Consider the following 14,488-nt stretch of genomic DNA (forward strand, 5'->3'; position numbering starts at 1 on the left):
TAAATACAGAAGCACTCTCGTTGTGGAATATGTGGACCTGGAGCTCTTTAAAGGAATCACCACTTTTTACATCTTAAATGCAGTTATATTTAATGCGTTATAGCTTTTTTAAAGTTCAAATAATACGGAAACAGATCATGTAAATAACTAAACTCCGAAACTGGCATTTCTCTGTGCAGTCAGCGCCTCGTCTATGAGTTGCGCGAATGTCTCGATCTCAGGGGGAGAGATTGAAACTGCACCCAGCTGATGAACACTCTGTTGCGGTGATACTCATCCCTCGAGCACGCACAATTAATGCAGCTAGATTATAGTCTTATGGCTTGCGACTTATTGAATCAAAATATATGTTGCTGTGCATTTCTTATTGTGAAGATTTGCAGCTTTGTTAATACAAGAGAGTTTGTTTTTTTGTGAGTTAAAGATTAAAGGAATAATGGAGTGGTGTCGGTGGCGTAGTGGGCTAAAGCACATAACTGGTACTCAGAAGGTCGCTTGTTCGATCCCCCAGCCACCACCATTGTGTCCTTGAGTAAGGCACTTAACTCCAGGTTGCTCCGGGGGGGATTGTCCCTGTAATAAGCGCACTGTAAGTCGCTTTGGATAAAAGTGTCTGCCAAATGCATAAATGTAAATGTAAAGATGGATTGAAGTGAACAGAAAGGTGAGAGAGGGTAGTCTTCGCCTCATTATACACTGCAACAAAATACGTTTATGATTTGTATTGACTTGTGTTCACATTAAAATATCTAAAACTACTTTTAAACAATGTACATTTTCTTTAGTAGCTATACTGCAGAGGAAAAACATTTTATCTGAAAGAATGTTGAATATAATATTAAAAATACAAATATTTTAAAATATCTAAAAATACATAAAAAAAAGATTTTGGGTATGCCGCTGAAACAAGAAATCTTTAAAAACACCCTCAGAGCTTAAAGGGTAATGTGCTCAGTCAGTATAAGATGTAGGTGTTTTTCCATTGAGTGACTGAATATCTTATTTTTTAAACCTTTCTGTTCTCTCTTCTGTCATAATTCCACCACTGGCCTCTTTGGCACTCTAGGAAAACGAACGCACGAAAGACCTGATCATAGAACAGAAGTTCCACCGTGCCATCATTGGGCAAAAAGGAGAGAAGATCAAGGAGGTTAGGGACAGTTTCCCTGAGGTGCTCATGGTTTCTTCTTCATTATAAAAACCCTATGAAATGAATAAATTTGTGTGTCTTTTAGGATATATGTGTGGTTGGTAACCCATGCCTATTTGCTATTAAAAATGGCCTCTTATCGTCTCATAAGAGAGCGATTTGGAACACTCTTCATAGGTAGCATCTACATGCGTCATTCAAAAAACGCTCCTTGCATGCACCGCACGGGAGACTCGACTCGCAACTGATTTCAATACAGGTGATACAAGAGGAACAAAAGTGATAATCTAATGAGCATAAATGTGCTTAGCCCACACACATTTTGGGTAAAATAGTCTGTTTTATATCATATTAAACCAATTTTATTGATACTTTTCAGTATTGAATCGATTATAATTATATTTATAATCAAAATTTATCATGCTTTGTCCGCCATCTTTGGCATATTTTTCCACTGAGCTGATCACGATGTATTCTGGTATTGCCTGTTCCTTTTGTAATAGGAAATACACTCACTGAGCACTTTATTAGTAATACTATGGTCCTAATAAAATGCCCAACATGGTCTTCTGCTGTTGTAGAACTCAAGGTTCGACGTGTTGTGCATTCTGAGATGCTATTCTGCCCACTACAATTGTACAGAGTGTTTTTTTCTGAGTTACTGTAGCCTTTCTGTCAGCTTGAACCAGTCTGGCCATTCTTTGTTGACCTCTCATTAACAAGGAATTTCCGTGTAACAGCAGAACTGCTGCTCACTGGATGTTTTTTGTTTTTGGCACCATTCTGAGTAAACTCCAGGACTGTTGTGTGTGAAAATCCCAGGAGATCTGCAGTTACAGAAATACTGAAACCAGCCTGTTTTCCCCATTCTTATGGTTGATGTGAACATTAACTGAAGCTTCTGACCCATATCTACATGATTTAATGCATCGCTATACTGCCACACGATTGGCTGATTAGATAATTTCATGTTACAGGTGTTCCTAATAAAGTGCTCAGTGAGTGTATGTCAACACAGGGCATAAAATGGCACGCATCAATTTATATTACAGTTTTTCATTGAAGCAACACATTTGGTTTAGCATTAAATGACAGGTGATTTTCAATACAGTTATCTTTGGTTTAATTTCTGCAGGTCATTATCATCTTTCCAGACCAGCAACAGAAAAGCGACATAGTGCAGCTCCGGGGGCCCAAAAACGAGGTCGAAAAATGTACAAAGTTTCTGCAGAAACTCATTGCTGAGCTGGTACATCTGATTTCCTTCAGTTTCCTTCCTGCTCACATAATTAACTTGTGCTTTCAGAAGTTCAGATTGTTTAACAAATAGACCTGATATTACCTGCTCAGACAGCTTTGCTTTTTTCCCTTTTCCCTGTATCTCTACTCAAGGGACTTTTTTGTGATTTGTTGGGAAACAGAATGTTTAAAAGGTATTCACTGTTGAAATGAAATTGAGCTGTTGTGTTTAATTGTGTTCATCAGGTTGAGAGCAGCTTCTCAATATCCGTACCCATCCACAAGCAGTTCCACAAAAACATTATTGGCAAAGGAGGTGCTAACATCAAAAAGGTAAGGACTCGAAGTTAGCCACTTTCCCATATTTTTAATTATCACCTTTTTCATACTGTAATGGAAAAACATCTGGTTTTGTTTTTGTGTCTAATTGATCCTTCATCACATTTATTTTTCCAAGCTTAGCATGTCTTTTTTTGTATTAAACATATCTCTGTTATGATTATGATGATAATGTTAATGAGGGATATTTTTGTTCCTGTTTAATTTTGTATAGATTCGTGAGGAGACCAACACAAAGATTGATCTCCCAACTGAGAACAGCAACTCCGAGATGATTGTGATCACTGGCAAGAAGAGCAACTGTGACTCTGCACGAGACCGAATCCTTGCTATCCAGAAAGAACAGGTGAGAGAAACAGAAAACTAGAGAACTGGTATTTAGGGGTGGGTAAAAATATAGATTTTCCGATTCATCACGATATTCATTTGATCGATCTTTATAATGATTCTTAAATCCCAAGAATGATCTTTAACTCCAGCTGCAACCCTCCACTACAATAGTATTCCGTAGCGAGATCCTTTCACAGTGTGTTGAGAGTAAAAGTTGTTCCGTGTGTCCAAAGACAAGATCCACGTGACACATTTGTCTTTGAATAATGTCTCTTTTAATACCCTTTCTGTTCTCTACAGTCAGATGTTGATCAAAAACAAAAATAAACATTTATTTCTAATCATGGATGACACAGATGAGATCAATCCATTTCTTTCTTGTTAACATGCGCTCATGTTCAGACACTATTTACAGAATTTCAGGTTATAGCACGTGTTCTGCAAATCATTGTATAATTTTTGTTTTTAAATGAAAACAAAACAGAGATCATTGTTTTCGGGTCCACTGGTAATCCCCAGGCTGTTACCTTTGACCTAGGCAGACTAGCGGCATTTAGTTCTGCAAGTGTGCGGAACTTGGGCATTTGTCTGGATGAGTCTTTAAATTTTGAAAAGCAAATCTCTTCTGTAATAAGCTCTAGTTTTTATCACCTGCAGCTGTTGTCAAAAGTCAAACCTTTTCTTAATCACAAAACTCTTGAGATGGCTGTTCATGCTTTTATCACCACACGTGTAGATTACTGCAATTCACTTTACTGCGGTATCTCGAAAATGCAAACAGCTCGTCTTCAACTGGTGCAAAATGCCGCTGCAAGATTCCTCACAAATGGTCGGAAAAGTGACCACATCACCCCAATTCTGAGGTCTCTTCACTGGTTGCCCATTCGTTTCAGAACTGAGTTTAAAATCCTGTTATTTGTGTACAAAGCTCTATGCAACCAAGCGCCTAGCTACCTAACTGAACTGCTTCAACCTTACACGCCGTCAAGAAGTCTGAGATCAGGTGAAAAAAATCTGTTACAAGTCCCTCAATGCAGACTTAAACGTAGAGGGGATCGAGCCTTTTCTGTGGTTGGGCCTCGGTTGTGGAACAATTTGCCCTTGGACATTCGGATAGCCCCTTCTGTGATTTCTTTTAAGTCACTTTTAAAAACGCACTTGTTCTCTTTGGCCTACAAATAAGGTGCATATACGTGTATATGTATGTGTATATGTGTACATATATGTGTGTGTATGTATGTGTGTGTATGTATATATATATATATATACGTATGTGTATGTGTGTGTGTATGGGTGTTTTTATAGATATATTTATACTTATATATTTTTTTTCTGTCTATTTTATATTTCTCTCCTTCGAGTATGATACTAGTATTAAACCCTGTTACTGTTTTCTCTGTTTTTATTTTCTACTACTGATAGTCTCTGAGACTGCTTGGACGTCTCCCGTTTTAAGGTGTTCTTAACCTTGTTGTACTGTTTTATGATGTGCTACTACACATGGTGTTGGTGTCTTTTAATTTTGTAGTTCTGTAAAGCACTTTGGTCAGTCAGTGGCTGTTATAAAATGTGCTATATAAATAAAATGAACTTGAACTTGAACTTGAACATTGTAAATAGTATGAATTATACACTTAAACAATAAACATGTAACAAAAACAATATATTAAATATAATATATTATACAGTATTTGCCTAAAATATTGGCCCCCGTGACAAATATGAGCAAAGAAGGCTGTGAAAAATGTATTTATCGTTTATTCTTTTGATTTTTCCTTCAAAATATTCACAAAAATCGAACCCTTAATTGAAGTAAACTGATTGAAAGGGAGGAAAAGCTCATAATTAAATAAATATGTTTGCCACAATTATTGGCACCCCTAGAAATTCTTATGTGTAAAATATATCTAAAGTATTTTCCCATTCATATTTAAATTGTTTTAGTTCACCTGGATGACAAGGAACATGAAATTTTTCAGCCATGACTTCCTGTTTCACATGGGTATAAATATGAGGTAACACACAGACAAAATTGTTTTAGTCTTTGCACAGTGGGTAAGACCAAAGAATAAAGTTATGATGTACATCAAAAGTTGTTGAGCTTCACAAAATGGGAAGTTGCTTTAAGAAAATACCCATTTCCACCATTTCATGGCAATAATTAAGAAATGCCAATCAACTGGAGATGTTACAAATCGGCTTGAAAGAGGAGATGTGTCTATATTGTCTCAACGCATGATGAGGAGGATGGTTCGAGTGGCCAAAAATTCTCAAAGTATCACAGCTGGAGAATTGCAGAAATTAGTTGGGTCTTGGGGTCAGGAAGTCTCCAAATCTGCAATCAGACATCACCTCACAAATTGTTTGGGAGGGTTTCAAGCCTCTGCTCTCACCCAACAACAAACTTAAGCGTCTTCAGTTTGCCAGGCACTACTGGAACTTCAAATGGGACAGGGTTCTATGGTCAGATGAAACAAAATTAGAGCTTTTTGGCAGTAAATGCCAGAGATGCGTTTGGGGCACACTGAGAGGTAGCCATTTGGAGAAGTACCTCATGCACACGGTTAAATATGGTGTTGGATCTTTAATATTGTGGGGCTGTTTTTATGCCAGAGGTCCTGGACATCTTTTTCAGATACATGGCATCATGGATTCTATCAAATACCAACAGATAAAAAATAAAACTGATTGCCTCTGCCAGAAAGCTTAAAATGGGCCCTGGTTAAATCTTCAAGCAGGACAATGATCCAAAACACACATAAAAATCAACACAAAAATAGTTCACTGACCACAAAATCAAGGTTCTGCCATGGACATCCCAGTCCCCTGACCTGAAAACCTGTAGGGTGAACTGAAGAGGAGAGTACACCAGCATTGACCTCTGAATTTTAAGGATTTTTTAAGGAGATTGTGTATGGAGGAATGGTCTCAGATCACTTGCCAAGGTTCTCCAACCTCATTAGGCATTATACGAGAAGACTCAGAGCTGTTATCTTGGCAATGGGACATTGCACAAATTTTGAATACAAGGGTGCCAATAATAGTGTCACACATATATTTTACAAAAATATTTGTTTTTGATCAAACTTGTGTTGTGTTTGAAATTGTTTGATATCTATTTGAGGATAGATTTTTTGTGAATATTTTGAATGAAAGACTAAAAGGATAAACAATAAGGATGCATTTTTCACAGCCTTCTTTCCTAATATTTAACAAGGGTGCCAATCATTTTGGCCACAACTGTGTATTGATTGAATACATGGATGTGTTCATTTTTAAAAAGTCAGAATGTGACCAAAATGATCAACTTAATATTTTCGTAATGTACCTAGTTAGAATGCCCCCTGTATGATTAACAGCATTAGCTGGGAGATCATTTATTTAATGTGTAAGCAAAGTGACAGTATAACTGAAATATACCTATATTAATTTATATAGAATGGAATTAAAATCGGAATCGAATTGAGTTCTTGTGAATTGGAATCGAATAGAATCAGGAAATCTGTATCCATACCCAACCCTAGTGTTAATGAGTGCTGGGTATTTTCAAGCTTACTTGATCTATCTTCCCAGGCCAACCTGAAGGAGGCTGAGGTTTCCATCCCAGCCAAGTTGCATAACTCTCTGATTGGCTCCAAGGGCAGTCTGGTGCGCTCCGTGATGGAGGAGTGTGGGGGTGTTCATATCCACTTCCCTGCAGAGGGATCAGGACTGGATAAAGTCACTATCCGAGGCCCTGCAGAAGAGGTGGAGAGAGCTAGGAGACAACTGCTGCAGCTGGCAGAGGAGAAGGTGACTAGTGGTATGACGTTATGTAGAGGAAAAGCAATAAAGATTATTATTATTATTATAATAATCATAACTTGGATGGGTACAACTTTAAGAGTCAAAAGAGTCTACCCCGAGTGTCTATAATATTCTGATCCAGAGATACGATCCTCTAATCTCTTTTCAATGCTAAGTCTATGGGATTTTTTTTCTTTGTAAAGCAAGCACCATTGACTAGTTTTCATGATCACCTGATTAGAATTAAGGTTTTAGTCATTCACTTTGTGAGACATTTGTCTTTTTTCCCACCAGCAAGTCAGCAACTTCTCAGTGGAAATTCCTGCCAAGGCTGAGTACCACAAGTTCCTGATAGGCCGAGGGGGAGCTAATATTCGTCGTTTGCGAGATCGAACCGGAGCACGGATCATATTCCCTTCGACTGATGAGACAGAACAGGAGCACATTACCATTCTGGGTAAAGAGGAGGCTGTACGGCTTGCCCAGAGAGAACTGGAGACCCTCATAAAAAATCTGGTAAGCCTGGCTTTGATCTAATTCTTTAATTCTAATTCTGATAATATTACTCTTTTAATTTCTCTTTCCTGCTTTCATTATCTATCTCTCATTTCTCTTTCAGGATGATGTGATCGAGGACAGTATGGTCGTGGACCCTCGGCATCACCGTCACTTTGTCTGTCGGAGAGGGCAGGTGCTGAGAGAACTGGCGGAGGAGTATGGCGGTGTGGCCGTTAGCTTCCCTCGCGCATGCACACACAGTGACAGCATCACTCTCAAAGGGCCCAGAGAGTGTGTGGATGCTGCTAAGAAATGCATTCAGGAGATCGTTCATGAACTGGTGAGTTTCAAATTTGTTGTTGGATTCAAATTTCTAATTCAACAATTAGTTCCAGTCCTCCTGACTGAACAAGTGGTGTTCCAAGAGTGCTGATATTTAGTGTAACAACACTGGAATGTTTCACTGTTTGCATCACTACCTTCTCTGTGTTTAGAGCATTCTAGATTCTGGGTACAGCCACAATTCTGTGCGTTACTTGTGCTGTTTTACTGAATATCACCACAGCTGTGAATCGGCCTTAGGCACAAGGTTAGGTGTGTGATATTGCTTACCCTCTTTAATTCTGGAGTATTTTTGGGTTGTTGCCTGCAATTTTTCCCATATTGAGTTGATCAATCAAGTGCAGTTGGATATGAATGTTAAAAGATCATCTGTTCATTTTGAAGCATAATGACATTATATACTTTTTACATTGAAATAATTTCTGTATTTCATTACATTCAGATAGCAAGTATGGGGGGCATAAAAGCCTTGTGACTGAGGTATGGTGCTGTAAGGGTGTTCAGGTGTATCCCTTGAGAGAAAATGTAGAAAATGTAAAAGTCTGAATGGACCATTTTTATGGAGAAAGACTAGGCTACAAACTAGTCATTTTATTGTCTTTCCTTGTCATCAATGCCAGAGATTATGACATCTAGTTAAAATTTCCCAAAATTAGAACAGAAATCTATATGTTTATTATTAAAGGAACGGAACATGCTGATTAATAGCTAAATTTAGAAAGAAAAAAACTTTATGGTCTAAAAGCGCTCTGGAACGGCATTAAATTGTGCAGCACCTCATGTCTACTCACATCGTTTAAACGGAAATCGTTTTATTGCCCAGCCATGAACCACCCTCATTGTTTCATTGAATATCTCGGCCTCTGAGTGGACAAGAAGCTCAATAAGTATCATTAGAAAGCTGAGATCCTGATGATGTATAACAGTTTATCATCAATATTCCATAACATACAGTATATTTCCGATGATTTGTTTAGCATTCTTTTCTTGCTGGACCACATATTTTGTTCTTGACATCTAAGATATAACATTATATTATTCACACAAGAAAGCTCACAGACAAGTGAAAGTGGCTCATTTTTTAGAAAGCGATCTAAGGTAAAAGTAGATATAAAGTTTTTAGATATTTAGGGGTTATAGCAGCTGCGAACAGTGCATAACAGACCTTTGTATTTGATGCCTTACAGAAATCATATTTCACTGTGATTCTTTTGAACTGTGTTAGGGCAAATAATAAATATCAAAATAAACTGTACATTCGCATTCCTGATGATTTGTCTATTTAGGAGCTATTTGAAAGAAAATATATTCATATTAATATTTCTACCACATGACCTCTAGGTGGTGCTGATTTGTGATGTGAATGTTTTCAGGCCTTATATTGTTATCTTATGCAACATAAACGCAGAAGTGATGAATATCTCTGAAAAGTTCAGATTCTAAGCTTTCAAATGATACCACAAGTATTTGAGCAATCGTATGTCTGAGAGTGACAATTTACTTTTCTGCCAAGAATAGCATGTGTTTTGGACTGCCTATGAATGGAATCTCAAAGAATACAGCCCATATTACACTCATGTGCTGGTGTGTCCTTAGGAGTCACAGGTGAGTGTGGAGGTGGTGATTCCCCAGCGGTACCACAGAGCTGTCATGGGACCCAAAGGCTGCAGGATACAACAGATTGCACGGGAGCATGAAGTCCAGATCAAATTTCCTGACAGAGATGAATCTGCAGGTCTTTTTCCTTGTACCTTCAACATATTTAAGCAACTTCCTCATTCCAATCCCTGATGATGTCAGTGGGTTTTATAAGCTGTATTTTTGTTGCATTTGTGGTTGGTAGCTCAGGAATCAGCATATCAAGAGAACGGCGATACAGACCTCATCCCTCGGAAGTGCGATATCATCACTGTGACGGGGCGGGCTGAAAAGTGCGAGCTGGCACGGGCAACTTTGCTTGTAAGGAATTCACTCACTTTTTCCTGTTGTCGACTGGTTTTCATTCTCTTTATCACCCACTCTTCCTGTGATGCTCTAGGCATTGGTTCCTGTGATGATTGATGTTGAAGTTTCCTATGACCTTCACCGTTACATCATAGGACAGAAAGGAAGTGGAATAAGGAAAATGATGGAGGATTATGAGGTAAGTCATACAGTATGGGTCATTGCACAATTCACATTTTACCTAAGGATTCTCTAAAATAAGAGTTTTCCTTTTTGTAAGTGTCTTTCAATTGCAGTGTCTACGTATATAGTATAGATAAGGATTTTATTCTTGTAGTGAAAAGTATAAACCATCTGATCACAAATTCCTCTTTTCCAATAAAATGGTCAGAGCTGGTGCTTGGCAAGCAGATCTGCGATTCTCTTTCAGAATGGTTCCACTTTCCATTGACTTCCGAGCCAAACAATGACATAACTGACTGTTACTACATAACCTGCCCACAAATAAACATAGCACACCACTAGTCTTTTTTTTCCGAGTCTATGATTTAAAAATGTTTTAACATGCGAAGTCATTTCAGTGTCAGATTCAGTGTCGTTTTGATATTTCAAGCTGTTTTTGACAAATCTATAAAAAGTTAAAATGAGCCATATCAATAGAAATCAGTTCACACAACAATAAGTTTGTAAACAATAGCTTATTGTTTTATTTTTGATGGACAGAGAAAATGAAGTGGCTGGATCGGGCATAGCACAGAGTTGGTGGGGGGAAAAAGTAAAATAGCGTAAATGAATGGTTGAATATGGTAAACCGTGGCTCTTGTACCGTTTTAGGTGAATATTTGGGTTCCTCAGCCTGAGCAACAGTCAGATATCATAAAAATCACCGGCCAGGTGTCCAGTGTGGAGCGGGCCAGACTGGGGCTGCTGGAGAGAGTCAAGGAGCTGCAGGCAGAGCTGGAGGATCGAGTAAAACATCTGCAAAGCATGCACACACACACATACGCTGCCATACACAATATTGCAACTATAGAACAAACTACATAATAACATAACATCATTTTCAAGTACAACCAACATAATCATAATTAAAAAAACATTTACTTATTGAAATGTACTCTTTTTAAATCAGATTTAATATTTAATGAACCTGTCTGTCTGTCTGTCTGTAGGCATTACGGAGCTTTAAGGTGACCCTCTTGGTAGACCCCAAATACCACCCCAAAATTATAGGCCGGAAAGGAGCTGTCATCTCCCAAATACGCAAAGACTACGATGTCAATGTACAGTTTCCAGACAAGAGTGATGAGCAGCAGGTGTGTATGAGTCTCGAAAGCTTGAGAGATGTCCTCATTCTTTCACCCAGACAGGTTCTTCATGCATTGTTTTAGAAGTCTTTCACTCATACCTTTCATACTTGCTGTCTCATTTCTGTCTCTCTGCCTGTCAGTCTGTCTTTACACTTTTCTGTCTTTGTCTAGGATGTAATAGTGATCTTGGGTTATGAGAAGAATGCTAACGAGGCCAGGGCAGCTATAGAACAGCAGGTTGCGGCGCTGCAGGAAATGGTGTGTGAGGATATCCGGCTGGACCGGCGGGTCCACGCTCGCATCATCGGAGCTCGTGGCAAAGCCATCCGGAAACTTATGGAGGAGTTTAAAGTAAGAGCAGTGTATAAACTAGCAATGACATAATGAAGACATTTTTGAGTCAGTTTAAAGGAATAGTTAACCCAAAAATTACAAATTTGTCATTATTTACTCACACCGATGTTGTTCCAAACTCCTATGACTTTATTTTTTCTGTGGGATGCAAAAATAAACATTAAAGAAATTTCCATACAACAGCAGTTGATAGTGACTCCCCTTTTACGATTCACAAAGCACCAAAAGTGTCATAACCATGCAAATTTAGCATCATATTCCATGTCTTCTGAAACCATTCTATCACTTTGTATTGAAGTCATTATTCACTGTCAAATCATATCATTGATAAACTCATGGCCAGATCTAGAGGGTGCTGGGGTGGGATTTGGAATACACATGTGCCCCCCCACACATCACCCCTCCGTTATATGTAATTCCCCCTAATGTAATCGTTCTAGGTCCTAGCCTGAATCAACTCCTACTGTATTTATACTCTGCCCTAATAAAATATGGCAACACAGCAATAACATCAAACCTCATTGTTTTTTGTGTTATGACGTTTGAGTATGAGAAGGTTTTATGTGTTGCCATGTTTGGTTATTTTTTGTAATATATCTTGGGTGCTTTTTAAGCTTTAAAGTGAGTCGCCGTTAACTGCTATTTTATGAAATCAGCGATCGATTGCATCATTCTTTAAAATATCTCCTTTTGTGTTTCGCAGAAGAAAGGAAGTCATAGGGGTTTGAAATGACATGAGGGTTGGTAGGTACGTAGTAATGTTTGTGTTAGTTCACCCCAAAATTTTAATTCTTTAATTTACTCACCGTCATTTTTCATCCAACTTTTTTCTCCCATGAAACACAAAAGAAGTTTAGCAGGTTGTTCATGCTGTTCTTTCCCATACAACAAAGCACACAGTGAAAAAAGCACCTTAAAAGAAGTCCTACAGTAGGGTTTTGTGAGGAACAGATGGACATTTAAAGGTAAATTAAGTATGTTTTTGCGTATTGAAAAAGTTTTACTCAAAGAACTGAAAAGCATTTTTTGAAATATGTTGAAAATGTTGTACACCTACATGAGATGAAGACTCCAGTCATATCATAAACCCAATAAAAGCTGTTTAATGTTACTTGGAGTGGGTTGCACCCTTACGGGCTCTGTCATGTTGAAAGCACATGACACTGGGTCATACAATAGAGCTTGATGCTAGCCATGATGTCAATTTGTAGGTGAACCCGGAAGTGTAATTCACCATAGGTTCCCTTGGGATTTTACTATGGGTTTTTATAATGGGGATTTTGAACTTATTAGTAAAATAAGGTCTGTGGTAGGGCTGCACAATTAATTGAGAAACTAATCGCGATAACGATTGCGGCTGCCACAATTATCTAATCGTGAAAACTGACAATTATAGTGTTCAATTTATGTTTGCTCCTGTTGCATCAATGTTTCTATTTACAAAGTTTTTTTTACTGCGGTTGAGTATTCTAACCATTCACTAACACGTCCGTTGAGCAATGAAATGGCAATGGCCAATCAGAGCCGCTTAGATTAGTCCTCCGTCCTATCTGTAATGACAACTGATCCTAATGTGCAAGTTTTAAACCATCTGAATGCCCAAATGCTTGCTTTATGTTCTTGCTCTGTTCGCGCAGCACACGAAAATTAATACTGAAGAAACATCACCTGACACTTGAAAAGAAGCTGTAGAACAAGAACGAAAAGCACTTTGTAATTATTTTGGATTCATTGCATATTGCGCCGCTTGCTTTGAATGTAGATGTTAAATACACTGCAAATGAGCAACATGGCAAAACTAAAACGCTCCTGTTCTAATCAAGGCACAGACACGGTGTAAATAATTGAGTTGTTATGCTGATTAGACAGCTTTGTTTTTAATGAGAGCATTCATGAGAGTGCAGAACATTGTGTGGAGCGTCACTGAGCTTGCGTCAAAATGCAGATCTCAAAAAAAGTGTAAACCTGCAGTGAGTGACAGCAGTCATTGTAATGGGAGAGGTTGTCGCGATGCTCGATTTCTGTGTACAATTTAGTAAAAATGTAATAACAGTTTTGTTTTGTCATGTTAATAAGTAGGCCAATGTGATATTGATTTGTACAAAATAGCAATAAAATTATTCAGCTTAACTGTTCCAATGTGTTTTGGAGGTGTAGCCAACATAAAGAATATGGCATGAATAGCATATTTCAATCTTATTATGATATTCATATTAAAAACCCAAAGGAAAATCACAAGGGAACCCATGGTGAATTAGACTTCCGAGTTTTAGACTACAACCTGAACAGCTGTTTTGACTTGAGTTATGCTGCGTTCCATTCAAGCTGGATGTGGGATATCCCTACTTGATTTTTCTGATCTCCGACCATAAATGCATTCCATTGCCCGAGATTCAGAAGATGACGTTTAAGGAAACAAAACTGCAATGCCCCGGTTTGCTTAAAAGGGGTTCAACTGTTACCAGAGATGTCTATTAGCATCCCAACTGATAAACAATGCTGCAGCGCTAGCATTTATGCTACAGGTGTACGATCGTCAAAAGAGAGTTTAATTTACCAGGTTTTATACACCTGTTTCTGCAGGCATTTGTAAACAAGCTTTAAAATCATGTAGTGTGGAAACTTGAACTCATCTATCGATATTAGTAAATAAAAGTGAATGTTTATCACTTACTTTGTATATCTTCCTGGGTGCTGACATTTTTGTGTGATGTCACGCACCTGCATCTCAGCGAAATCGGAATCGGAAATTTCCGCACAAGCTCCAAGTTGGAATTCCAACTCCAAGTGCCATTCCATTACACTTTTGTAGTAATTTGGAAAATCTGACTTTCCAAGTTGAATGGAACACGGCACTACTACCACTAACTAGCTTCTAACAAGTTTACTCTATATAGCGCTTTCAGCCAATGCTCAAACATAAAAGTATATGTAAACAATATAACAACAAACACAATATACTTGGTCAACAGGATAGTCTATAGTGAAAGTATCAGCAGGATTGTGATCCAACAGACAGTCCAAACGTTAAAATGTCCAAACAAGAGGAAGTCATGAAACTGCAGCTCTAATGACTCAGATCATGGCTAAACAGTATAAAATGGCAAGTGTGAGCACACGGTGGTCAACAGCTGACAGAGAGCTTGCGGTCAAATCATGGCTGCACTGTCACAGTCCAGTGTACAACAATGTGCGA

General features: G+C 38.2%; 1 protein-coding gene across 1 annotated transcript in view; it reads left to right on the forward strand.

Moving 5' to 3' along the window:
* hdlbpb (high density lipoprotein binding protein b) overlaps window positions 1-14,488 on the forward strand; it is a 30,063-nt gene that overhangs the window by 10,518 nt on the left and 5,057 nt on the right. The window contains exons 13-25 of the mRNA XM_052102846.1: window positions 1,067-1,171; window positions 2,286-2,399; window positions 2,636-2,722; window positions 2,943-3,074; window positions 6,632-6,850; window positions 7,139-7,360; window positions 7,464-7,682; window positions 9,281-9,419; window positions 9,528-9,643; window positions 9,723-9,827; window positions 10,463-10,597; window positions 10,801-10,944; window positions 11,110-11,289. Coding sequence (XP_051958806.1) covers window positions 1,067-1,171; window positions 2,286-2,399; window positions 2,636-2,722; window positions 2,943-3,074; window positions 6,632-6,850; window positions 7,139-7,360; window positions 7,464-7,682; window positions 9,281-9,419; window positions 9,528-9,643; window positions 9,723-9,827; window positions 10,463-10,597; window positions 10,801-10,944; window positions 11,110-11,289 — 1,917 coding nt within the window. The remainder of the gene's footprint in view (window positions 1-1,066; window positions 1,172-2,285; window positions 2,400-2,635; window positions 2,723-2,942; window positions 3,075-6,631; window positions 6,851-7,138; window positions 7,361-7,463; window positions 7,683-9,280; window positions 9,420-9,527; window positions 9,644-9,722; window positions 9,828-10,462; window positions 10,598-10,800; window positions 10,945-11,109; window positions 11,290-14,488) is intronic.

This window comes from Xyrauchen texanus, chromosome 33 (genome assembly GCF_025860055.1).
Source record: "Xyrauchen texanus isolate HMW12.3.18 chromosome 33, RBS_HiC_50CHRs, whole genome shotgun sequence".
Classification (NCBI taxonomy): domain Eukaryota; kingdom Metazoa; phylum Chordata; class Actinopteri; order Cypriniformes; family Catostomidae; genus Xyrauchen; species Xyrauchen texanus.